This window comes from Chanos chanos, chromosome 14 (assembly GCF_902362185.1).
Source record: "Chanos chanos chromosome 14, fChaCha1.1, whole genome shotgun sequence".
NCBI lineage: Eukaryota > Metazoa > Chordata > Actinopteri > Gonorynchiformes > Chanidae > Chanos > Chanos chanos.
This window is the reverse complement of record NC_044508.1, coordinates 5,348,078-5,374,526: the sequence shown is the minus strand read 5'-3', so window position 1 is coordinate 5,374,526 and position 26,449 is coordinate 5,348,078. Positions and strand designations below refer to the sequence as shown.

Genomic DNA, 26,449 nt, shown 5'->3' with positions numbered 1-26,449 from the left:
GGGACAGGATGGAACAAAAACTCATTCATTCCTCGTTTGTGGGCGGGGTTTCGGGGGTAGCACCTTTCCCTGCTAGCTCCTCCCCAGTTTCGGAGTCATTGTGGTTCTCTGTGGCTTTAGATGGGGAGTGGCTTGACTGAGGCTTCTCCTCCTCTGCTGCCCCATTGGTGGGGGACTGGAAGCCACTGTCGTCACGGTGACCGGAGTCAGTCGTGGGCTGTTCCAACTCTGACGGTGAGTGTGAATCGTCTTCCGTTGCTGTTTGGCTATTCTCTGCTTCGTTTGAAGGGGCTGTAGTTATCTCCTCCTCTTCGGTTGGAGAAGACTCCTCCACACTGTCAGGAGGTGCTTCCATCTCCTTTTGGTCTGTTGATGCATGTTCCTCCTTGTCATTTACGCTTGTATCTCCTTCCTCTTGCTTTTCTGGTTCCGATTTCTGCTCCTGATTTGGAGGTGAAATTTCCTCAGCTTTCTGTGTGGTAGCTTCCAAACTCTGCTGGTTTTCCTCTTCTTTAACTACGTCCTCAATTTCTTGGATGGCACTCGCTATGGCCAGTTTGTTCTCCGAGTCTTGTCCCAAGCTCTCCTGCGTTGGCTCCTTTTCGACAGGACTCTCTTGAGAACTGCCCTCTTCCTTCTTCGACGTGTTCCCGTTGGTCAAGGCGGGCTGGGCTTCGGGAGAGTCCGGAATCTGGACGTCCTCGGCGGAAGTGGCTCCGTTGGGCATCGGCGCCTCGCTTCCGGAAGACGCCTGGACGTCGGGGCCGGCCTCGCTCTCCTCAGGGATGCCCTCTACCCCCGGCACCTCCAGACAGGATTCGCTGGGGAGCGGGGTGGTTCCGTCGATTTGGATCATGGACACCACCTGCTTCATCCTACGCCTCCTCTGGGCTTCTCCGTCGGCCCCGTCCACCGTCTCCGCGTCTCCCTCCTCATCTTGTCCTCCGTACTGCCCCGCCCAGTCTATGGCGGGGTTGTCCTCCAGCAGGTGCAGGTTGGGGTCGCTGTCGGTAAGGACGATGCTGTCTCTGTACAGGTTGTGTCTCCTCTGGACGGCTGCCTCTTTCACCGCTGTAAAGGACAGACAGACCACTCACGTTAAGGCCAACCCGGATTTTAGTCGACATCTCGATCAACAATGTGAAAATGAATCCTCAGTTATTGAGAGTCAGGGTTTAGGACGTTTGATAACCGCAAGAAAAAGAAGATAATAAAAAAAAAAAAAAGTATGCTAAAAGTGATTACATGTTATTTTAAAAAGTTCTAAATCAGGCACGACCAGCGTCTTATGGCCGCGATGGGGCTGAACTCGTGGGACATTTGAGTTAAACCTTTAAGGTTAAACCTTTTCTGGGGTTCAGTACACGAGCTTACCCATCATAATGTCCTTCATGACCGTCTGGAGCACCACCTCCTCAAATATGCTCTCCACCAGGATAAAGCGAGAGAAATCCTCAAAGATTAACTCCTGAAAGCGAGGAAGCTCCTACAAACACAGCAAAAATAAATAAATAAGTACAAGTAAAGGATGAAAATAATTAAATAAATAATAAAGAAAAGCCTTTATGACATTTAGCGATAGCAGTAGGATGTTTATAGTACGATTTACTGTTAACTGTACATTACAGACTTCCAATCAGTCATTGTCAGGGAGCTGTTGTTGTTGTTGTTGTTGTTGTTGTTTTTAAAGTAAACACGATGATGAGGTCTGTGTTTTCATATAGGTGCGCTGAGGAAGACTCACAGTGGAGCAGGATGGAGAGAGCTGTTTTAACATGTAGGGGATGAAGATCTGTAGCAGAGCCTCTCTGAAAAACCTCTTTCGGACTGTGCTGCTGTCGTAGTCGAATTTCTAAGAGGAGGGAGAAGGCGTAACAAAAAAAAAAGCTTAGCACCTACAGTTCTCCAAAAAATAAAAATGTAAAAAAACCATTTTTTTTTTTCTTTAAGGAAAAGGTTTTCTGACCTTGATGACGCGATCCTGGCAGCGCTGGATGGTTTTACACATGTCTTCTCCCTCCTGACTCGCCAGACTCTGATGAAGGAGCTGCTCGAACGTGTAAACCGCATCATCCATTTGCTGTAAATGAAAACAAAACCCCCCCCCCCCATAAAACAATAAAATCAGAAAACATTTAACATTCAGAGACTGGAGAGCAGTCGAAGAATATCTGGAGAAATATTCAGAAATGCCGAGGTGGTAATTTGTCTGTCTTTGCAACGTGAAACTCAAAATGACGTTAGTTTTAAAGATAACTTTTCATATCTTGTAGCTTTTTCTCAGTAGAAGACTACGTAACCTCTGACAGCTGTGCCAGAATGCAGTTTTGCTAACCCTAACCCTAACCCTAACCCAAATGCAGTGGTTTCCTATGGCAAAGAAACGATTCGTCAAGACCCTTTAGTATCTCCCTTTCACCACTAGAGGGCACACTTAACCTGAAACCTGTGGGAACACTGTGTACACAGCTGTTAATCTGATAGTTCAACATGCATGTTTAGTCTTGTATCTCCACTCCCACAATTCCACAGCTCACACAATCTCAGTCTACAGTTTAAAACCCAATTCTTGGAAAAAAACAAAAACAAGCTACCTCACTTCAAACCCTATTCTAAGTTTAAGGTAAAGTTGTGTCACCTCCTGTAGTTTACAGGCACTGTGAACAAGGCATTTCATCTACCTGGCTGAACAAGCCTTTGTCTTGTAGCTCTCTAAACCTTCAAACGTATTGACAGTTACAAGTCAAATTTCCCCACAGTAAAGCACAGTCATACACTTTTTTTGTTTTGTTTTTTGTTTTTTTTCTTTAAACTGTGTTTCCTTTTCAGCCACAACAGTAGAGTCTTCTTCCAAAAGACATCTTGTTATGCACACAGAACAGCAAAACCACAAGCCACAACATAACCAACAGAGAGAAACAGATACTCTCATATTCTTCAACATTCCTTCGCCTTCAGAAACAGAGAGAGAGAGAGAGAGGGAGAGAGAGAGAGAGATAAAGACAGACAGAGAAGGGGGAGAAGAGATGAAGACAGAGAGAGAGAGGGGGAGAGGCAGAGAGAGAGAGGGAGTGAAAGATACAAAGAGAGACATCTGAGGGCTCATTAAACTCATATGCACCTCACAAGGTTCAGTTCCCTGTAGAGAACACGGCGCCTCAATTCATTCACACTCTGAAAATAGCTCCAGTTCAAACACCACTTTATTACATGCTTTTCGTTCTTTTTCTGCGCTGATTTTGACGACCGTAGCAAAAATAGGTGCCCGACTTCAACGTTTTTTGTTTGTTTGTTTGTTTGTTTGTTTTGCTTTGTTTCCTTTCTTTTTTTGAAGGAGTTAACAGGGTTTGGGTTTTAGCACCGTTCACATGTATTCAACGAATTTGATCCGTTGACCCGGGTAAAGTGAATACTCTCCCAACCAAGGTCAACGCTAGGCATATTAGAAGAGACTTTGTAGCACCAAACTGCTTTTGAAACAATAAAACATTTGGTAATTTGCCACTGCATACAAAAATGCTACCAGCCTTTTTTTTTCCCACTTCATCACACCCCGTCAGCTGACCGAGCAAAAAAAAAAAAAAAAAAAAAAAACCCAACTTGCCCTGTTCCTTACACACTGGTTTGTCATGTGGCCAGCTATGGTTTGGGCAGAGAGTATTTGAATAAGTTACACCATGGTGATTTGTTTGACTAAGACTCAGAGTCGCGGTTTCTGATTGGTCGGCTGGCAGTTGACTGACCTCTCTCATCAGGATCTGAGCTCTCTGGACGAACACGGATGGGCTGGACACGTCGAAGCGCTGCTGCAGGCCCTCCAAACTCAACGCCTCCACCTTCTCATAGCAACTCTGCATCTTCACTGGGTGGAACGCCAGCATGGAGATCTTCTCCATGTGCTATGAGAGAGAGAGAGAGAGAGAGAGAGAGAGAGAGAGAGAGAGAGAGAGAGGGCAGCAGAGCAAGAGTGTGTGTGTGTGTGTGTGTGTGTGTGTGTGTGTGCAAGAGAGAGAGAGAGAGAGAGAAAGAGACGATGGCAGGGGGCAGAGAAAGAGAGAGAGAGAGAGAGAGAGAGAGAGAGAGAGAATGAAAAACAGAAGGGGGGGGGTTGCAGAGAGGGAGAGAGTGAAAAAGAGAGGAGAGAGGGAGAAAGAGAGACATTTCTAAATTATACAAATGAATCACAGATGTTAAGCCTTTCCTTCTGCATACAAATACAAATATAAATATATTCCTCTGAAAAATTCCCATGTTGCACAATATCTCCTTTAATTCTTCATTCGTCATGTTACACGTTCAAACCCTCAGATGTAAACAAAATCATTTAAAGAAAATTTACACTCCCCCGGCCCAAACATTGGGTTTTTTAGCTGAGATCAACACTCTAGGTTGGGGTGGAGTGGGGGTTCTGATGCATTTCACACACACACACACACACACACACACACACACACACACACACTGTTGTTGTCCTGCGAGTTTTAAGACACTAACACTGGCATTCTTAGTTGGAAACAGCAGGATTATATGAGGCTGTGGTTTGGCTAGATCAAATCGTGGCCTCATTAATACCACGATGTGCCCAGGTTTTAGAAATCCCCATCGTGAAAGTTACGGTAACGCCACAAAAATACCCAACCCCAGTTTTTACATAGATACAACAGAGGCCCCCCCAAAAAACCCCACTGCAGCTTCTCACCTCGCCCAGTTTTTCCTTGCCGCCCTGGTTCAGTAGGTTCTTGCTCATGTCCACCAGCTCTCTGAAGAAGACCTCTCGGACCTCGGAGAAGCCACGGCTGGTGGGCACCATCAGGGCTTCCAGGATGGAGCCGATGTAGGGTTGGATGCTCACTTTCAGGAGCTTCTCCGCCTTGGGCAGGACCAGGGCTGTGGAGACAAGCACCCTTCATCAGAACCTTACAGTTCTCAAATCTAACCTGGGCTTTGATACGTCTCACCTGGGCTTTGATAAGTCTCACCTGGGCTTTGATAAGTCTTACTGTAAGAGGAGTTCGTCTCGAGCCTAATAAAACGAAGTTCGCTTGAATCATTTAGAGCCTCTAAAAAGCAGTCCACGTCCACCTTACTTAAATGCTGCAGAGAGCCATGCGCAAGTGGGAGTTTTACAATGTCTGTGTTTTATGTTTTCCGCTCGCTTAACTGACACATTTCCCCACAACAACTATTACTCATTGTTACAATCTTCTCCTGAGGGTTCACACCTCTGGAGCAACTTTGTGGTTAAGTGTTTTGGTTTAGGGTATATCAGCAGTCAACCGTTCTGCTTTGGATTTGAACCAAGAACGGTCTGGTTACTGCTGTAACATGTGGAGCAATTTTTTTTTTTTTTTTCCAAATACAGCTCACATTTCAGAAAACAGCATTTACAATAACCCACCAGACAGGTGTTTGCTTTTCTTTCTTCCTTTTTTTCTACTGAGTCATGTAGGAGCAACGATGAGCAACGAGTAAGTATGACACAGACTTTTCCAGCGTAAAGGAATTTCCTTTGCAAGTGGTGGGGGGAAAAAAAAAAAGTTCTCCATTTGCTATTCTGAAATTCCAGAACACACTAATCGGACAGAATGCCGTTCACGGGCCGAAGGCCGAGATGTCCGGAAAGACTAGAAGGCTAGAACGGCATCTCACATATCTAGAACTCGACCCCAGAATTCCTTCACAGAAACTCAGAGGCTGTGACTTAATAGAACAGTCCAAGTCAGAAACATGGGAGCCAAGGCTGATGGACATGGTGGTTTTGGAAGTGTTGCAATGTGCCATCATACCCTTGCTGATGGAATGCAGTTTGTCTGCCTGTGTTGCTCTTGACAGGTAAAACACACACGCACACACACAAAGGCCACTTAACAGATGGTAAAAACATTTATGACAGGATTATGGGAGCCAGTGGAGCGAGAATGCTAAACAGTTTAAGCATCGCTTTTCAAACAAAAAAAGCAGTAATTTAAAAACAAGCTGTCATTTCTGAATGGTCCTGAGACCATAAATACCTGTATGTATAGCAATGTGTGATGAGTATGGTACACTAAGCATTGTGTACACATTAATGTCTCCATTTTTAAATGAATGTGTGAGTGTGTGTTTGTGAAAACGTACGTGATTTTCCATATGCGTATGTGCGTGCGCGTGTGCATTAGTATGAATGTATATGTGTATGAGAAGTTCTGTGCATGTGTGTTTCTGTGTGTTTGTATGAGTATGAATACATATGTGTGGGAGAGGATCTGCACATGTGCACGCACGTGTGTGTGTGTGCGTGCATGCGTGTGCGTGCATGCGTGTGCGTGTGTATGAATGTACATGTGTGTGAGAAGATCTGTGCATGCGTGTATCTGTGTGTGTGTGTGTCTGTGTACGGGCATGCAGAGCACAGCCTCACCTCTAACTTTGCCCGTGACATGTTCCTTAGAGGTGATGATCTGGTCCATGTCTGTGCGTATAGAGTTCTCCAGCGGGGGGCGCCCTGCCTCACATCGCTCCACGATCGCCTGGTACTCGGCCTGAGTCTGAGTCTGAACCAGCCCGTACACCGCATCACAGATCTGCACAGAGAAACATATCAGAACCACACGCTGAAGATCAGGAAAACATCCTACAACCTGTCAAAGACCGGGCTGAACTCCAACCTTAGATGTGTTTTGTTGTTTACACAGCTGACTGAAAAAATTTATCTTCTCTCCCTTCACACCATGAAAAGGTAAACTAACTAACTCTAAATTCTTTATGAAAGACTTTCCATGTGACTATCTGTGCAGTGACTTTAATTACCAATGTTTTCAAATGAAAAACTAGTCAGAATTTTTAGTCAGAATTTTTCTTGTTGTTCTTGTAAATAGCATACAGATTTTTTTATGGTTTGAAATCTTCTGTTTTTGAGGTTTATGTCAATTTCACGGCGTGAAGACAAAGTGCGGTTGTCATGGAAATGAACTGACCAGTATCCAGCTCTTCTGTTTCTCGAACAGTTTGCCTTTCAAACGAGGGGCGATGAGATCCCTGAGCTCCGGAACCAGTTTCTCCATCACCAGGTTGGCCAGGATCTTAAAGGGGAAAACAAGCATAACCAGAACTGGAATGTCAGATACCAACTGGGAATTCTAGAAAAAGAACGCCTCACTGGTTCCCTGTGGACATGAAACACGGACTGTCTCCTTAGCATTCAAATTTTTAACATCAGCATTTGACCGGTGCGAGGTTCAGGTTATGTTTATTGCACACTAGCTGTTAGCTCTGACTGGGACATTTAGCTATTACCTCATGTGTTTTCAGATTTAATATTAATTTAGGGTTTTAAAACCAATGTCTTTCTGATTACCAGGTCCAAAGCCCATTCTCGAGAGTATTTTATGAAACACCAGTCATAGAATGCTATTTACAACTCAAGCACAATATTAGAGAGATTACAGGGAAACTACTGATCGAAATGATAAACTGATGGGGGTCATTGATCTCACTAGAGAAACCTGTTCCAGGCAGAGAGATATAGATACAATAGGGCCACGCCTGTAACTGGTTAGCTGACCTCTCCTCTACTGGCCCATACAGACTGAAAGCTCAAACTCACTGAGACAAAAGACTTTGAAATGGGGTCACTTCCTGTGAAACTTTGCATTGTAGCTACTGAACTTTATTTACAGAGCAATGTCATGCCAGTCAGGACCCCTCTGTTCACCACCTCCCCCAATCTCTCTCTCTCTCTCTCCCTCTCACACACACACACACACACACACACACACATATTACCCCTCTCTCTGTCACACTCTCTCTCTCTCTCACCCTTCCCTCTCTGTTTATATGGACATGTGGTGGAGAGTATTCATTTGTCTCGACATACATATGAAAATCATTTAAACTAATCAGGTTAAAGATAACTATATTAATGCTAACCCAGATAGACTCTCCTGATGACTTCCTAGCAGTACCCCGTGTGTGTGTGTGTGTGTGTGTGTGTGTGTGTGTGTGTGTGTGTGTGTGTGTGTATGTGTGTGTGTGTGTATGCGTGTGTGTGCATGCGTGTGTGTGTCTGCAAGTGAGTGTCTTACTTGCGTCGGCGTGCCACACATCATATCCCACGTCCCGTATTGTCCGTGCGCCTGCCTGTACAGTCTCACGGCGTCTGTGAAGGCTGGTGTCTGAACCTTGTTCTCCTCAGACAACCCTGCAACAGGGAGAAGGAGACCCTGTGTCTTTATCATCATGAACCGCATAAAAACGATCTTCAGCAACAACCTTGTCATTACAACCATCATATTCGACCCATAAAAGAAGAATCACCACCTTTCTAAAAACAATAAACACAATCATTATTATGACCGTTATTATAATTATGATAATTATGGTGGTGACTGGTTTTTATAATTACTAATCAAATGCAATATTTATTGGCCCTATATTTCCGAATTAATAATAATGAAGTTATTCAGTACAACACTGCAGAAGTGAGATTGACCTGTATTACGTGTGTGAAAACATTTAAGTTTAGGACTTCAAGTTCTTTCCTTTACTCCATTCAGGGAGAACAGTGAAAAGGAGTAGTATTGTACGCTGGTGTTCCAGCATAGTCTCCAAATAAGGCCAAAAAATATGGACGATTCTATGAGTAAAACTGACTCTTTATCACATGGACACTGCTTTCACAGAATGACCACAGAGCTCAACACTAAAAGTCACACACACATGCACGTAGTCTCACTCATTCATCCCCTAAACAGGAAGTGGCCCTCCAAACGCTGCCATAGTGATTTATGTAGAGAGAGAAACATCGCTATGGTTACTAAGGAAGGTTTAACTGTCATTGAGGGATATGCTAGTTTCATTTCTGTTGTGGGTGAGCTCAAGACATTTAGTGTATATAAGTATTCTATGAATTCATTTCCAGTTGTTATTTACAGCTCCAGTTACTCATACTGGTAGCCTGCCAGAGTGTAGTAGATATTCTTTATCTACCGAAATTTTATTTTTAGTCTACAGCAAAACCAGGCCTTCTGCAGTCTCTCTAAACTGTCTGAAAGCATTGGCTTCTAAGTAAAGATATTGTGTGAGTGTGTATGTGTGTGAATGTGAGAGAGAGTGAACTTGTTAAGGGTTTTTTGAGAGCCAGGGAGTTAACAAATACAGGAAAGGGAGTTGGAAGGCTATGCTGAGTGGGTGAGAAAGCAAGAGGAGAGGTGGGGGGGGGGGGGGAGACAGGGAGACGCAGTGAACAAGCGAGGGAGAACGAGAAAGAGAGAGCGAGAGAGAGAGAGAGAGTTGTGTTCACATGTTTAGTGAAGTTAAAAGAGAGACAGAGTGTGGGTTGGGGGAGATTTGTTTTGGCATTGGAGTCCATGAGAAATGTTCTTCAGTTTGCCCAAAAAGACAAGTCTCTAGGGTCCCGAGAGAAAGAGAGAGAGAAATCCCAGAGACACAAACATAACTCTGTGTGTAACACTCATTTGTTACTGAAACACATGCTCTCCAATGAGTCATGAGGCAGTGCAAAATAAAGAGATGGGAAATTTAAAAAAGAAGAACTGAACAGAAACTAAGGACCGGTACATATGTGAAATGCAAGTATTTCTTTACTGCACTGAATAAACACATGAAACCAAACATGTATGCTGTAAAAGGGCTTGTGTAACTACAAAGGCATCCTGTCCATGCTGGGAATTTCCTTTGCATGTGTTTCGTGGCAAGTTCTGGCATTTAATAGACTTTAAATGACATTCATTGAGGTTTAAATGTGTTGTAACTGCGCTGATTTTTTAGGGCCTCTTACCCATTCAACCTGAATGATGACAAAAGCATTCCTGGCCATTTCAGCCATTTAAGGACTTGCTTTCCTGAGCTCTCTTGAACTGATTCAAATTCGTCAGAACTTTGCAGACGCACTATGAAAACTCTCTTTCAACAAACGTAGCAGTATCAGAATTCAAGGTCTTGTTGCTTGGGGGTCTGACACAGTCTGGCCAGAACTGCCTAGTACAGAGAAGTTTGAGTAGTACCGTACAGTTGATATCGCTGAACACGTGACACGCCAAAGGGAACCGTGCAGACAATATGCATCTACAGCCGTTAATAGTGTATGCGGTCAAATCTTGTACAGAGCCCAAAGATCAAACCTGCTAGTTGACCAGCAACAGCCTTTGATCCTGATCCTGGTACTTCGTTGTACTCTTGACCAAAATTCCATAAAAGAAACTCAACTAGAGACATATCGGGCTTTCCAGTTGGCTTTCCTTAATTTAAAGACAGTTAACTGCTGCCAGATTTTAACTTCTTCCTGGCGAAATAAAATCCACTCTACAGTTTAATATCGCGACAACATCGTCGAGGTCCAACATCGCTAGGCCATCGCTTTAATATATGAAAAAATCTTGGTTGGTCACCTAGGTGACCTAGGTGGTTTGTGGCTCAAACGAATGACAACTGATTGAGAACAATTGTCAAAATCGGTTTATTATTTTGTTTTTAGGCAACGAAAAACGGATGTTTACACAGCTACGTGTTCGAATGGCGATTTCCTATTCCGTTATTACTACAATATCAAAGATATGTTGACAACTGTCTAGAGGCATAGAGCTTCGCTTCAGTGAAGGTTTCAGATTAGCAAGGAGTTGTGTGCTGCCAATATTTTGATTGAAGCCAAAAAGTAAGCCAGAATGATTGACGAGTTATGGACTAACCGTGTATATATACGAACAAGCCAAGACAAGCCTGTTTCTCGCGCAGCTGCACAAATTTTCTTTTACCCATTGGCTATGAGCTAACAACAAAATTGCAGTCCTGAGACAGAAAAACTTTTCATCAGCATCTGCTCTGCTGCTCTTATGGACACTCGTGCCCTCTAGCCAGGACCACGTGCGTTAACCTTCTTGCGTGTTTTGATGTGCTGCAGAAGACCGCATACTTTAGACGACACCTACCGCTGCGGACAGTATCGTAACAGTGTCTTTTATCCTTTGGCATGCAGAGTGCTTGGGGAATGTTTATTAAATTAAGTTGCAGGGCCAACTTTTTGCTGTTTTCAAGCTGCATGCGTTTAATCTCCCAAGCGCTGCCACGACCACACGCTAGATCCCTAACTCTGAGTGTAAAACCAGGCGCTGTGCATGTTTTTGGTTTGGTCTAAATTCTCGGCATACGTCTATTAGTTATGAGACAAAACAAACCGCCTTTGCAGATGGCCGCATTCCTATTTGTGCAGCCCAACATACTTACTACAGATAGGCGAATTAAGCTGTAATTATTTCAATTTAGAGCAGGATCAGGTCAAATCAAATAGTCTACAAATGCCAGCTCTCTTTATATTAGCGTACCGTGCATTCCTTTCGACCGGACGCATACATCTCTGATTTATTGCCCATTAAATCGCTTGAAATTCAGACTTCAGGCTCCACGCTAAATGCTAGCTGTCATGGGTCTAAATGATCTTAAACGAATACTCAAGTGCCTTAATCATGGCAATAAAGTATAAACTTATTAACTCTGATGACGAAACTAGTTACCAGAGGGGAAAAATGATATGACAGGAGCAGGAGCGCTTCGATGCAAAGCTGGCCAGGACAAAAGGCTAATGCAAAGTAAGAGTTGAAAGGACATTTTGCTGTTTAATGAGAGTTTTATTCTTTGTGTGTGTGTGTGTGTGTGTTTTTTCTTTCTTTGTTTTGGGTTTGTTGGGATTTTTTTTATGTTAGTGACTCCGCTGTAGTACCATGTGACTTTGTTACTAAACTTGTGCGATAAGACATGGCCGTACAACACACAGGCTGTATGGTTGTGCATGGTTATGACACAGGGTCAGAGGGATAGGAAATTGCACCATGCAAATTTTAGACAAAACCACTTATTACCGTGAGTGACGGGAACACAAACTCAAAGCAGCTTCGACGTTGTGCAGTTTAAACTGCCCTGCGAAAACATAGACAAAACTGGCAAATAGGGGGGGAAAAGATTTTTTATTTCCAGCCAACAAAAGGGAAGGGCCTCCCCACCCCACCCCACCCCCAAGACAGCAAAAAGCCCTAAGATTTTTTTTTTTTTTTAGTATCAGTAATAAAAAATATTATGTTGTTCTATTTTTATGTGGTTGTGAATCATGATCATAAAAATATCATGTGAAACAAGTGTTATATTTAGAAAATGTTTTAACAGTGTCTTTGTTTCATGCATAGAGGACTCCTAACGGACAGGCTGTCTTTGAGGAACTTTTGCTTCAGTAAACAGAACACATACTTGAAAACCCTAAAACTTAGCTCTTCCTAAGAGTGCTATTCACTAAAGAGAAAAATATATTAAGTATATTTTATATATATTAAGTCAGTCCCACATTAACTAGTTCAAAGTGCTTTAAGCTGTTAACCACTGTGTGGTCACTTTGTGGTGACAAGTTTTTGACCTGAGTTTCCTGAGCTGAAGCAAGCATGAAAAACCAGACAGACCAAACTAACCTTTGAATGAAACCAAAAATGAAACACAGTGTAACCTCATATTTCTACAAAATACTTATCCAACAGACCTGAACTTTATGTCAACTCCAGTCCACACTTCAGCCCTTATTTGGCAAAAGCCTGTTTGCAGCTGAGAACTCATATAAAGAACACCACACTCTCTCACACACACACACACAGCAGGGAGTTCGCTAACACACACACACACACTCACACTCTCTCACATACACACACTTTTATAATCTCCCAGTGAACGAATGTCAGAATGCTTCACCGCCAACATACTTTCCCCATTCCAAAGTCTCACTCCCCGGGTGAATTATGGGTACAAAGGAATTATGGGTAAACATGCCCCACTGGAGCAGCTGCGACTGCTTGCTGGGAACACACATAACGCTGGTTAATCTGTTCGAGAGAGAGTGTGTGTGTGTGTTTTGGGGGGGGGGGGGGGGGGTGTGGCGCTTTTGAGGGAGCGAAGACATGAAGATAAGGCAGTTTATACAGAAAAGACAGCCCCAGCAAAATCTGCAACACGGCAACGTTTTCTGCCCTGGAAACAAGCCCACTAATCATGAACCCTCGTGAGGCGAAGAGTGCAACATATTCCCAGCTTGTTGAAGAAGCAAGTAGCCCCATTTACACTGAAAGCTCTAGGCAGAGGGGAGAATAAAGATTTCTTATGACGACGACAGAAAATAGATCAAATTCGTAACCTTCGTAACCAGACTCATCTGTACCAAACGGATATTTCACATGACTAATACCAACCATGAGGAAAAACCCAAAGCTTGCAGACTGAACTCCTCAACTCTTGTCAGCACAAACAAAGTTTGTGGAATGTATACTACATTAGAATAGTCTTGGAAATCCATGGATTCAGATTGGGAACACTCACAACATCCACGTGGTATCGATATGACCTGGTGTGTATGTGGTTAATAGCGGTGTTAGTAATTTAGGCATTACTAGAAGTGCAGCAGTTCTCCGTGTTCAGGGTTTGGTTTGTACTTTGGTTCCTGGGCCACAGTTTGGTTCGTATCACCGTTTGGCTCGAAGACAGCAATACAGCTCTTCACAAAAAGTGAGAATGAAAAACTAATCTTCAGAACCTTTTATTTTAAGGTTTTATTGAAGGCCAAGAAAGCTCTTGTCTACATGATACAAATGTGTTACCACTCCGAGTTGTCATTTACCTTAGCGTTAAATGTGTGAGGAAGAACACAGGCAAGCCTGGGAACCTGAGACAGGTAGTCATCATGACAAGTCTTGGTTTTGTTGCAATCAAAACAAAAAGCCCACACATACATAACACAGTCACTGAGTCTCTGCGATTTCACATGTACTCAAAGGGAACCCTGAATGTGGGACAGCTAATTGATGGAGGCAGAGTTTAGCTGAATTCAATCAAATTTCCCTTGTAACCACTATTGCGAAAAATACACATTGTCACGGCACCTGGAGGCAGCAGCTGTTTTCGATCCCAAAATGAGGTTATTTGACCAAGGAGAGGGACCCATTTCATTTTTATTTTTCTTTTAATAATGACCATTCACTTTGACAACAATGGTTTTAGCCGCTGGTCTCTGCCTGAATTAGAGAGTGGCATTGGATGGTTGTAAACCTACATCTCAAAAGCTCTTTTGATTCCACTGAAAAATTAGCTTCCGGCAAATAGAATGCTCATGTTACCGTCACAATGGCTGTCAACTATTGAAAGAAAAGCGACGAGGGAAAAAAATTGCAGAGAGTAAAGAAAGGAAAAAAAGAAGGCTTGTTGGAATAGAGTTGCAGTGCTCTGCAATGGGCGTGCCATTAAAATGGAAGAATGCACGACAAAAGCCCACAGTTTCTCTGAACGTACATCTGGCCCATAGATTCAGACTACAGCAAAATACAGAAGAACTGTCCTCACTGGGAGCTGTACACATTTAGTATTATTACATACTAATTGTGTATCTGCTAAACTTCACTGTGGACTCAATCTCTCATAAGTTTGCCCTCGCTAATTACTGCTGGCTCAAGTTTCAAGTTTAAGTTTATTTAAAGCCCAATATCACTGTTTACAGTCTCAAAGGGCTTTACATGCCCACAGGACTACAACAAACAGAGCAGGGTGGCACCCCCTGACTTGATCCTCAAAGCGGGCAAGAAAAAAACTCCTCAAAAAACCCAGACGCTAGGGAAAAATAGGAGAAACCATATTTACTATAACTTAGAGGTGGGTGATATTTTGAATATACTCGATGTATCGCAGCTGTTTCTACATGCGACGTACTAAATGAGTATCACACACATGGTGAACAAATTGTCACGTAATTTTTTTTAAGCCGCCAGCATAAGACTCGCTTTAGTGTTTCACTTCTCTCACTCTCTCCTATGGCTCTCTCCCTCTCACAGACACAAAAAGAAAAAAACTCGCATACATACATCACACACACTGGCCCGCCCATCCAGACCACTCTCCTGGGCAAGTGTGTGTGATGTATATAGGTGAGGTGTGTTTTTGTATCTGGAGGGAACAGGGAAAGAGCCTGGAAAGAGTGAAAGAAGTGAAGTGCCAAAGCAGATTTATATGAGTTCAGAAATGAAAGTTTAAAATTATTCCAATAGAAACCACTAATGAATATAAACAAGAATGTTTCAATGCAGACATATGTTGCAGGGACTACTAGAATCACCATACTGGTGTGACTGTATGCATCAGAGGCTTAAACTGAGCATTTATGAAGTGCTTTAGAAGAGATATTGAAAGATATCGAGATATGTATCGTGTATCGCGATATAGCCTAAAAATATCACAATATTTTTTATAGGCCATATCACCCAGCTCTACTATAACTGAGTCATCAACAGAGCAAATTTCATCTGTGTAATATTCCATAGGTAAAAGGCCCATCACAAGCCAAGATAAGAAGGACCTCAGTCCTGTTTTTAGAAGTTATACAGTTGACCTTTCATCTCTCTCTCTCTCTCTCTCTCTCTCTCTCTCTCTCTCTTTCGCTCAGCTGATTCCTTCATGGCTTTGGGCAGAATAATTCTTTCTATTATCAAACAGAATTAGCAAGAACCACACCCAAATTTTAGTCTGCATTTCAGATTTAACTCTTTTACATGCTCTCATCATCATTAACCACCCTAATCAAATAATCTACATTCAAGTTTTCGGTTTGTTTTCATTCCAATTTGTATTTTGGATTTAAAGGCTAATGGCACTTTATCTACTGATGAAGTCTGATTTAGAGGCCAAAAAGAAAATATCATTTCAATATAATCAGGAAGCCGAGAGAGAGAGAAAAAAAATTAGTCTGGAATTCAGTCGACCGGACTCTGGCTTGATTCCATGTCGAGTCATTCTGGTGAGTGTTTAATTTGGGCCAGAATATGAGAGAGAGAGAGGGAGAAAGAGAGAGAGAGAGGTGGAGTGAGAGCTCCAGAGGAAAGACTGGGGCGCTGAATGGAAGGAAACTCACCGTTGTTTGTGTGTCTCACGCAGTCCTGAAAGACGGCGTTCCATTTCTGGTGCTCTTTTTCTGTGGTCACGCAGAAGTAATGATGGCGAGCGTACGGGTGCCAGAGAATCAGGGGGAACTGGGTCGCACATTTCAGGAACGGAGAACTACTAACTTTAGCCTTAACATCTGCAAAACACACACATACATTAATCATAACACACACACACACACACACACACACACACACAGATATCAGCAGTGCATATTTATCAGTGCCCTGGTAATAATTAAGCTGATTCTTTTGATTTTCACCGAACATTCGTCCAAATTCTAATGCCCTCTCAGAAACTACCAGAAATTCCACCAAAAGCATATATGATTCCACCCAAAAAGCAGGACTCATACCAGGTAAAGCAGTGTTCAGCAACTCCAAATACGCCTCCATTGAGGTCAGCACTTTGTAACCAGCACAGTTAATGGTTCCTTTGGGATGTAATCCTCTATCATGGGCCTAGACAAAATCAGAACCAGAGGATTGGGGGGGGGGGGGGGGGGGGGGGGGGGTTACACCTATAAGACAGGTTATACTTAAGTAATCATTTCATTGTTGGATGACCACTGGATAACCTCAAACCAAGAGCAGATTTTTTTGGGCTAGGTCAATGTTTGAGGCGGGGTGACATGGGTGGAGAAGAAAACAGTTCCACAGACCAGTAATTTCTCATCCCAGTCCTCAAGTATCCGCCTGCTCTGCATATATTTGTATCAGTTCTGCACTGGCAAATTTGATTCAAAAGATAATTAGCTTATTAAGCAGTGAGTCATAGGGATCAGATACGCTAGCACAAGGCTACAACATGTGCGCAAGGCCAGAGGTTATTCAAGGACTGTGTGTTAAGAAACATCAATAAACAGTAGCTGTTATCACACCTCTATTGTAAGAAAAGACCACAAAACAAAAAAAAAAACATGGCCAGCGATGAAAGTTCTGATACCTGTTTGTTCTCGTAATAGTTGATGGCATAGGAGTCTGGAATGAAGACGAAACGATTGCGCCATTTTTTATTCTCCTCTAGGTACTGAAACAATGCCCCGGAGAAAATGGACTTGTTCTCCAGAGGAACCTGTAACCCCCCCCCCCAAAAAAAACAACAGAGTCACAAAAGTCAGGTTACTAACTCTTACATCAATTATTAGGTTTTAGTCAGAAAACAACAGTAAGGGTAGGGGAGAAAAACAAAAGAAAAACGATACACATGGATATTATATCAAGGTCTTTTTTTTTTTTTTTTTTTTTTGGGACTTTGTAAATGACTCATATCTCTTTAAGATCTGAGAGAAACACGTGGAGCGGTCACGCCTTAGCTGGGTGATGAAAGCGGCGTTTCTTCTTGTTTACTTAAATGGGTGCCCTCCCCGAGTGTCTGCGGCTCCAAATGAAGCTTTAATCTTCCACGAGAGACCAGAACTTTCTGCCCAAGAACATGGGGCAAGGGACTAAAATGCAGTTTGTTTTTGGGTTTTTTTTTAAACAGTTGGGCCCTGGGCAGAAAGGCATTAGAAAAGCAGAAAGAGAGCCCCAGCAACTGTTGATTTTTTGTTGTTGTTGTTCATTTTTAAGGGTCTTGCTATCACTAGATTAATATACGTTCAAATAAACACGCTTAAAAACGTTCAAACACGGATGTTTAGCCTTTCGGCTCTTCTCTTGTTCGGCTGTTTGACAGAAACCAGGTCCGTTGCCGTTTGTTGACTTATCTCAGGAATGCTAATGTGCCCTCAAAGCTAATTCATTAATTTGAAAGCTCTTGAAAAGAGTTGTTTATTGAAGACAGACATACACACAGACACACACACACACATAATTACACATTGTTGGACTTTTTTTTTTTCTTTTTAAAAAGTAGCTGACTTAAGAAATATCAATAATTGTATAACCCATTCATCCATCCTTCCAGTTGTCTTTTGAGGCACCAGAAAGCCGAGACAGACTTGTGTGTACTGTCTTTAGCTCAGGTCGAGAAATGCAGTGTCTATACCATCTATAGCTCAGGTCTAAAAATGCATTGCAAGTCTGTGAGACATCACTGATGGTACCCTGAACTATCAGAGCGTTTTGGTGGGTCAGTTTCCAGCACTGTTGGTGTGATTCTCTGCTCAGAGGAAGGACAGTAAAGGGTGACTGATATGAAAAAAAAGAGAAGGAAGAGGAAGGGGGGGGGGGTTTGAAAAGGCGGTGCTCTCACTTTCCGGTGCAGCAGTTGTGGCTGTGGGCCTCCTCCACCCTCCACATCAAAGCGTACTTGGTTAAAGAGGGCCACTGCGTATTGCTTCTCGTACAACTGACAAAATTCTCCCATCACCTCCTTTGTCCGCGCTGCAAAAAAACAAACAAACAAAAAAAAAAACAAATAAAGATAAACACAAACAAAACATATCCGTTAGATCAACAAATAAACACAACCATAGATATGAATATGGATGGATGGCTGGATGGATGAATGGATGGCTGGATGGATGAATGGATGGCTGGATGGATGGATTGATGAATGGTTGGATGAATGGATGGATGGAGTGGTTGGATGGAATGGACAGCACTAAAAATAAATGAATAAATGAGGGCAGATCATACTGTTCAAAAAGGTTAGGGAAATGTACAGAGAGATGGAAGGATTGTGTTTGTCTGAGAACTGTTTGTGTAACCCTAAACATATTTTTTTTTCCAGCCTTACAAAAGGATAAAATTACATCATTCAAGTTTTCACAGACTTCCCCTTGGGATCACACTGAGTTCATGTTTCTAAATTAACTGTAAATCAGCACAAGTTAGGTCATGAGGCTTTGGATCCGGATCATATTTCTCAATATTCACATGCATCGCTATTGTCGTTGATACACAATGAACTAAACTGAACTTTACGGAGGGGCACAATGGTAAAGAAGTGTCCTCGATGCCTACACAAAACACACAAACCACATGCATGTGTTTTATCAACACAAAGTTAACGATTAACTGTACTTCACACTGTCCCTTTTGTATTTTATCAAAACGACTAGATTATACTGTTTGTGCTTCTCTGATCAAGCCAAACTGAAACAACACTGAAGTTGGCATGGAAACAAAACCTGACCATTAATGACCTGACTTTTAAATGAAAAAAAGAAAAAAAAGAAAGAAAAAGAACAAAAATGGTCAGGCTTAAAAAGATCTATGCTTGAACTTTGCCAGCAGATTATTTTGGGCCTTTTTACAGAACTCCATTTAGGAGTTTGGGTCTGGTGTTACTGATTTTAAATAGCTTTCCCAAAAAAAAAAAAAAAAAAAAAAAAAAGGAAATGCCCTGTGAAGAGTAGAAAGGAAGCCTGATTAGGAAGTAAAGAGACAGAGAAAATGACAGAGAAAGAAGGAAAGACAGTGAACACAGACTAATAGACAAACAGATACAGGTAGACAGACTGACTGCTAGGTAGATAGATAGATAGATAGATAGATAGATAGATAGATAGATAGATAGATAGATAGATAGACAGATAGACAGACAGATAGACAGATAGATAGACAGATAGATAGATAGATAGACAGATAGACAGATAGATAGATAGATGGAGGTAGGGAAGAGAGCTGACGGAGATGGGGGTTTGCGGAGCTGTATGGATTATCACAGATAACTGAATGTCCCCATTCTGCCAAACAAAAAAATGACTCAGACAGTGGTGTTGAAGCATATGTGTGTGTGTGTGTGTGTGTGTGTGTGAGACAAAGAGAGAGAGACACAGAGAGATGGAGAGAGAGGAGTAGGAGTAGGAGCAATGGCAGGTCTACTGGCTTGCGGAGAGAAGACGCAAGGCGGTTTCACGGCTGGGGCAAACCGACCAAAGATCAAATACATCCGGTTCTGCCGATGTCAGCAGAGAGTGTCAGAGAACCAGGCCCTCTCATAACTGCTCAGATGGTAGCCTCCAGCAAGATGACCGAGTTCACCCCAACAACCCAAACCCCTAAGACCTCCTCATAAGTCAGAGGGATTCCAGACTTTCTCTCTCAGCGTAATATCATACAGTACAATCAACCTGTCTCTTTCCCTGAACAGTGGATTCTAGCGTTAGTGTCTGCCAAGTTCACATACGAGTTCCCCCAGCACCTTCACAGCCTGCCACGATTTTCTCGTCCCCATTAAAAAAAACAAACAAAAAAAAAAAACACTTACAGCCAAACAATAAAAACGAAAAACAAACAAACAAACAAACAAAAACTAAACCAAAAAGAGGCAGGCTGCGCAGTATTACGCAGATACATAAATCCACATATGTTTCGTGAACGTTTAACAGCAAATGTTTAATATGAGGCTCAGGATGGCATTCATCATCGTCTAATTATAAACAGACCTGATCTCTAACATACACAGAAGACAGCGTGAGCAGTTACGTGCCAAATCTGCAGTGGGGGAAAAACACACTGAAGCTCTCTATCCCACCCCATATGGTCCACACAGCAGCGCAGAGAATGCGGTCGGAGAATTGGTTGGACCTGAGAGATCCATCATATTTTTTTTTCCATATGGACGGCGTGTAATTAAGTATACTGGTAAGGCCGCGTGAGACTGCTATGCAGGCACGCAGGCATTCACCGAAAATATGAAATGGAAATTGGAAGAGCCAGTCTTCCATTAGTTGAGGTATGTGTAGAACTCAGTGTCGAAATCTACTAAAACTGTTTTGACCAAGTCGTCGTTTGTTCTGCACCCGCATCCAAAAAGGCTTGAGCTTTGAACATTCGGCTTTTTTTTTTTTTTTTTCTTTTTTACCAGAACCCAACGTCTGGAATCCAATAACCAAAAACTCCTTGGAAAATGAAAAGAGCAAAATGGTTTCTTCCATGTTTTTGGTTGTTTTTTTTATAAATGGTTTTATGGCTGAATCAGTCTCAGACGAGAAGCGATGAGCTCACGCAGTCTTTGACTCTCCAGATGGTTTTCTGAGTGACTTTTGAAGAACGAAAGAAGATACTGTCTCACAGCAAAGAGATGAATTGCTTTGACTGAATGCTTTTAAGGTTGTATAGCAAAATGACCCTGAAGGCAGTCATTACAGTATCACTGTTTATATCCTGACTAAACAGGCAACACACAGACACTGAGTGTGTATGGAACTGAATATCAAACACGGCTTTATGCTCTCACAAACACAAACACACACACCCTAGCATCGTGTCCCTTGTTCAAACACACACACACACACACACACACATCAATGACATGCTACTTTATCATGAAAAACACACTTATACACACACACACACACACACACACACACTTATGACCTGTATCTTATTCAAACAAACGCGCTCACTCCACCCAAAAGATTTGCTTCTTTTTGTGCAGAGTCCAATTACAAGACTCAAGTCCTATGCACGCAAACACACACACACACACACACACCCCTAAATCATCTCTTAAATAGAGTAGTGCCAGACAAAGCAAGCTGATCACACTCTCTGCGCCTCACTGACGTCTTCATGGATGTAGATGCCAAATGTAACGGCTCCCATCACATGCCTCGCTGTTTAATGTCAAGGGAGAGAAGCAGACAGCGTACCTGAAGGCACAAACACAGCCAGTGTGACGTGGCTCTCAGGAAGGCGAAATGTTCTGGTGGATGACTTTCGGTTAACCACAGTGACAAACACACAGAGTTTGCCTAATACCGAGAAGCAATAACTCCGTGACCCCTTCTAGCCTGAAACCTGCTAACGCTAACGTGCAGCGAAAGCTAAAGGACCGTTTTTGATGGAGCATCGTTTGTCATTTTTGACAATGAGACAGAACTTGTCCCACCATTTAATGAAGTAAAACACCGCAGTATTATCTTCAACTAAATTCATTCATTCATGTGCGTATAAAGCAAGGGCGAAACACGGACCAAAAGCTTTAGACTGATCGAAAAACCGGGACTCACTGAGCTTCACTAATGGAATCGTGCCTTTAATTACAGTAATACAAAGAGGGGGAAGGGGGGGGGGGGGTCAAGTGATGTCTAATGTCCCTCTAACAATGGAGAGGCAGAGAGGGAGTGGAAGTGTCATGGGGTATATAGTGTGTGAGATTCAGAAGAAAGTGAAAGCATTTTCTAGACCATGAGAACAACTGTCGGAAACCTGTGCCATGTCAGATGACCAGAGTGTCTTGTTTTGTTTGGTTTGGTTTTTTTGGGATGTGTCATTTAGATGTTATTAAATGTCCAAACAACACAAGTTTCCAATTTTGAGAAACAGATAAAGAGACAGTAAGAGAAAGAAAGAAAGAAAGAAAGAAAGAAAGAAAGAAAGAAAGAACATTGCCATGTATGTGACCAGATCCTCAGGAGAAACCACAAGATACAGAATAGAGAGAGAGAGAGAGAGAGTGTGTCCATGAGTCACATACTGACTGAGCCTCATGTGATCTCTATGAGATTTTTCTCTCTTTCTCCCTCTCATTCCACTACCATTTTGAAAGTAAAAATCAAATTACCATTAGCATAACCGCTACTACAAAGGTAAAACAGATTAGAGATAGCAGTGCAGCTAATGCCTTTGTTCCTTCTGGCAACAGCAAACAGGAAAATGTAGATAATTCAGTGTCCTGTCTATCTGACACTACTATGATAGTACAGCGGAGACAGCAAATGCCTCTTTTCATTCACTGGTTTTTCTAAACAGAGAGAGGTTATACACGCACGCACACTTAATTGTCAGTTAACCTTTCAAAAGAAGGGTCACATTTCTCTCTCTCTTTTTTTACATTAGACTTCTTTGAACTCAACTAACTCAGCAAAGACACTCGAGTTCATTTATTAACTCGCGTTATAGGAGGTGTCCTTTAAAACAGAGACGATCAACGAAGTACGGTACACATACACAAATCGGCGACCTGTTGTCATCGTCTTACGGTTAGCTACTCGGCTGCTGCCCGATGACGCGTGTCTTGTTTTCGCTGCCGGCTGGCTAATTGGATGTGCTCCTCGTGCTAAGGGGGCTAATTGCATTGTGATTCTCACCAGTGCTGACTCCATCAAGGAAAGAACAGTCAGCAAGTTTCGGAAATTTGACATGGAAATTTCCGGGTCTAATTGAGACTGACTCGCTGGCCGTGCTTGACAGAGAGTCTGTCTTGGCGAAGGTCCAAAACCCGCTAACTGCCAGACTACGCGAGTCCTGCTTTTTGATACGACTGACACAAAGGCCCTGATTTTCAACTTCTTAGTTGTATGTGACAACCTCGGTGACGTTACTGTTGGATGAATCACTAGAATGACTGATGAATTTGGACAATATCTGGCCAATCAAATCTCAGGATGATTAATCATTGACGTAGCAGTGACAAAGAAAAAAAAACAATGGGGTCTTTACTTGTGTGAATGTACCAGTGTTCACTCAGAAAGATGTATCCAGTAGATGGGGTCACCATTTTAGATTGAGATACTAAGCATTTTGGCTCTCCATAAACAAGAAAGTACCATTGACACATCGATGGAAAGTACTATCCATAACGAGTGTGGGGAGATGACAGTTATTATAAATTGTAATTTTGTTTGTATTTTAATGCACTTAAATATTAGTTGTCTCTGAGGACAGAGGGAATAACCATCCACATATTGCTGATAATATCTAAATGGTTATCTGTATACGAGTGAGTGAGAGAGTGAGTGTGTGTGTGGTCATTCAAGACAGCAAAAGTTGTTAGCGGTCAAGTTTCACAGCTGTCTGTCCTTAAAAGTGTGTGTGTGTGTGAAAGAGAGAGAAAGCCCTGCCCTTCCTCAACCACAAACAGAAATACACTCACACACACAGTGTTTACACCCCTTCCCCTCGGGATTAATCCTCTGACATGTCCAGTTTCTCCCACAGTGTGAAAATCTGCAGGGCCACTACATCCTGTCAGATACTTTTGACCACACACACCTCTCAAACCAGGGTGGCATTCATCTTCCCTTCTCACCAAAGCAAGGCATTTGTCTGGACAAAACTCCAGCCTTTAACTTATCAGGGGCTGTTCTGGGTCCCTTGCAGTAACCCCCTTTTTGTAAGTTCCTGGCCACCAGTTTCAGTGTGTTGCTGTTTGTACTATCGGTTATGAGGGCCATTTTTTATGGCAGGAAGTTTCTGCCAGGGCTGAGTTAGAACAACAAACACCACAGTTGCTCAAGACAGCTTTTAAGCTGACGCTCTCAAACACAAATGTTCTTCTGCTTTATCCCAAAACTTCATGATCTCAAACCCAGAGAGAGAGAGAGAGAGAGAAGCCTGAAGCCTAACTCCCCACACAGGGAGGGCATAATGAACCTCCTGATTCCAGCCTGAGGGTGCTGGCCTCCTTCAAGGTTGTTGGATGAAGGGAGTTAATAAACTAATGATGTGCAGTTTTGGATAGTATTCAAACAGAGGGATTCCAAGACTCCCAATCATTCACCACCAAAACTCTCATAGGACCAGAAAACTTAAGACATAAAGAGACATCTTCAGGTCTGAAGACATCTTCAGCTTCAGGTCCTAAAACTGTCTGTGTGCCAGTTGTCTTAAACCCTCAGCTAGGGGAAAGACTGGCTACCATAACTTCAATGTAACCATGCCAGCAGAGTATTTAATTTTTGTGCATTTTTCTCTCCAACCTTTTCAACAACGGAGTAATCTGTGGATTCTCAAAATTCACAACAAATTCACGACGATTTCCACTGTGACATTATCCAGTGAAACTCTCGACTTTCTCCATGCATTCCTAGAATACCAAGTTATGAAGCGCGTCTCTTCATTGGCTAGCTAGGGACACAAATTTCTGTATTCAGCTAAGAACTGTCTCGCCCTCATACTTCAGAGTTCAAGTAACTCAATTCAGTGATCAAATTGAAAGCTTAAGAAAAAGAACGTGTATTCCATTGGCTACAACTTAGTTTTAAGTTTAAAAAATGAGTAGGAGACAAAATCTTATCCAACCTAGTTTCACCTAATGCTCGTGGGGGATTTTGCCCCCCCTTTGACTCGAAGGGTGTGTGCTTGTTTGCACAATTGTCCCTAATTAGCTTTAGTGAAAACAACATGTGGCTACACAGTCACACCTTCACTTCATTCTCTGGCTACTTTTTTAGCAGACTAGCCCTGCTTCCTCCTCGAACAACCCACCAAACACACAAACAGACCCATAAAACATCTTTACAGTCTTCCGAGGAGATTAGCGAAGTACTTAAGAGCTACCTAGAAGGATATGAAGTACAAAGCACAATTAAGGTTACTGATAACGGGGTAGTCACTTGGTGCTCAGGAGTTCAATGACGAATGCGTCGTGTTAACTATGGAAAATGTCAACTTCAAGAATAGTTTTGTAAATCATACACCAATATCAGGAAATGCTCCGCCACGTCGCCAAACGACAAAATACATTTGAAATATTACCCACCCCTGGAAAATGAGCATTTAAGTCACCCAGCTCTCGTATGCTATTTAAGTGTCAAACTGGAGCGAAAGAAGGAAAAGTCCCTAGCACTGATTGCGTGTATGTGTACAGAAACATTTTTGTTTTCAAACTATGCCGTTCTGTTAACGACTACTCACTGACAATTATTGTGAAACTCAAACGATTACAATAGAACACGCCGTCTGAAAATTTCACAGTCTCGTTCATTTGATAAACAAAAGCACGTTTGAACTGTACGTCATACCTGTAATAATCTCCCGTTTTCCTTCATCAAGATGAGTAGAGATTAAATCTCCCATTGTGACGATATTGGTATATAAATCCAACGGCTCCAAACAAGAAGTGTAGTTGATCCACACGGAGAAATGGCAAATGTTTGGAAGTTGCAATGGTTTACTTAACACAAACTAAACTTCATCTGGGTGATTTCTCCTCTTGTAACGTAACCCAAGATCAGCAAGCGGTAAAACGCGACGACCCGAACGCAGCTATCAGAGCGGGTGTCACATGAAAACTGCGAGGACTTAAACTTTCTGTTAGCTTAGATTTGGCTACTTCTCTACTTTTACACTCCAGGGCGGAAAACACACCCTCAACTCCAGTGCCTCTGGTTCAACGTCCCCAACCCTATCTAATATCTTAAACCAGCAGAAGGTGTGGTCTTAACCACACAGAGGTGACTTCATCCTTTAATACATAGCTGACATGATGTTACAATCTCTCGAATTCATACATTGCCTGGCACTGATTGAATTATGAGTCATGTCCGTTAGGGTAGGCTACAGTCTGGACTGTAACAAAGAACTCAGCTTAAGCTCCAAAAATAGCATGTAACAGGCCACATTCAAGATTTTGCACATTTTCGGGGTGGTATTCGGGAAGACTGGGAAAACTACTTTAAATTTACATCTGTACGACAATTAAGCAGACTGAACACACTGAGTCGTGATAATCCTTTTGCTTATTCTTTTATTATTCTGTCTATGCTTTAGAAATAAACTGGCTTGAATGCACATTTGGGGACTTGTACATAGGTTCTGTTTGGGTAACAAAGTAAACTTAATGTTTGGTGAGGGATTTCCAAATGCAAAACTAGGTCCGT

The 26,449-nt window shown here is 42.4% G+C and overlaps 1 protein-coding gene across 1 annotated transcript; it reads right to left on the bottom strand.

Moving 5' to 3' along the window:
* Positions 1–25: 25 nt before the first annotated feature.
* Positions 26–25,822, bottom strand: niban2b (niban apoptosis regulator 2b). Its single transcript, XM_030791763.1, has 14 exons — positions 25,592–25,822; positions 18,148–18,278; positions 16,897–17,025; positions 16,307–16,412; positions 15,920–16,087; positions 8,064–8,179; positions 6,957–7,061; positions 6,401–6,563; positions 4,700–4,887; positions 3,744–3,899; positions 1,967–2,080; positions 1,745–1,852; positions 1,375–1,486; positions 26–1,071 (listed from the first exon to the last, which is right to left on the bottom strand). The coding sequence occupies exons 1-14, from the start codon at positions 25,644–25,646 to the stop codon at positions 26–28; spliced, it is 2,697 nt and encodes an 898-aa protein (XP_030647623.1). The 5' UTR covers positions 25,647–25,822.
* Positions 25,823–26,449: the final 627 nt, after the last annotated feature.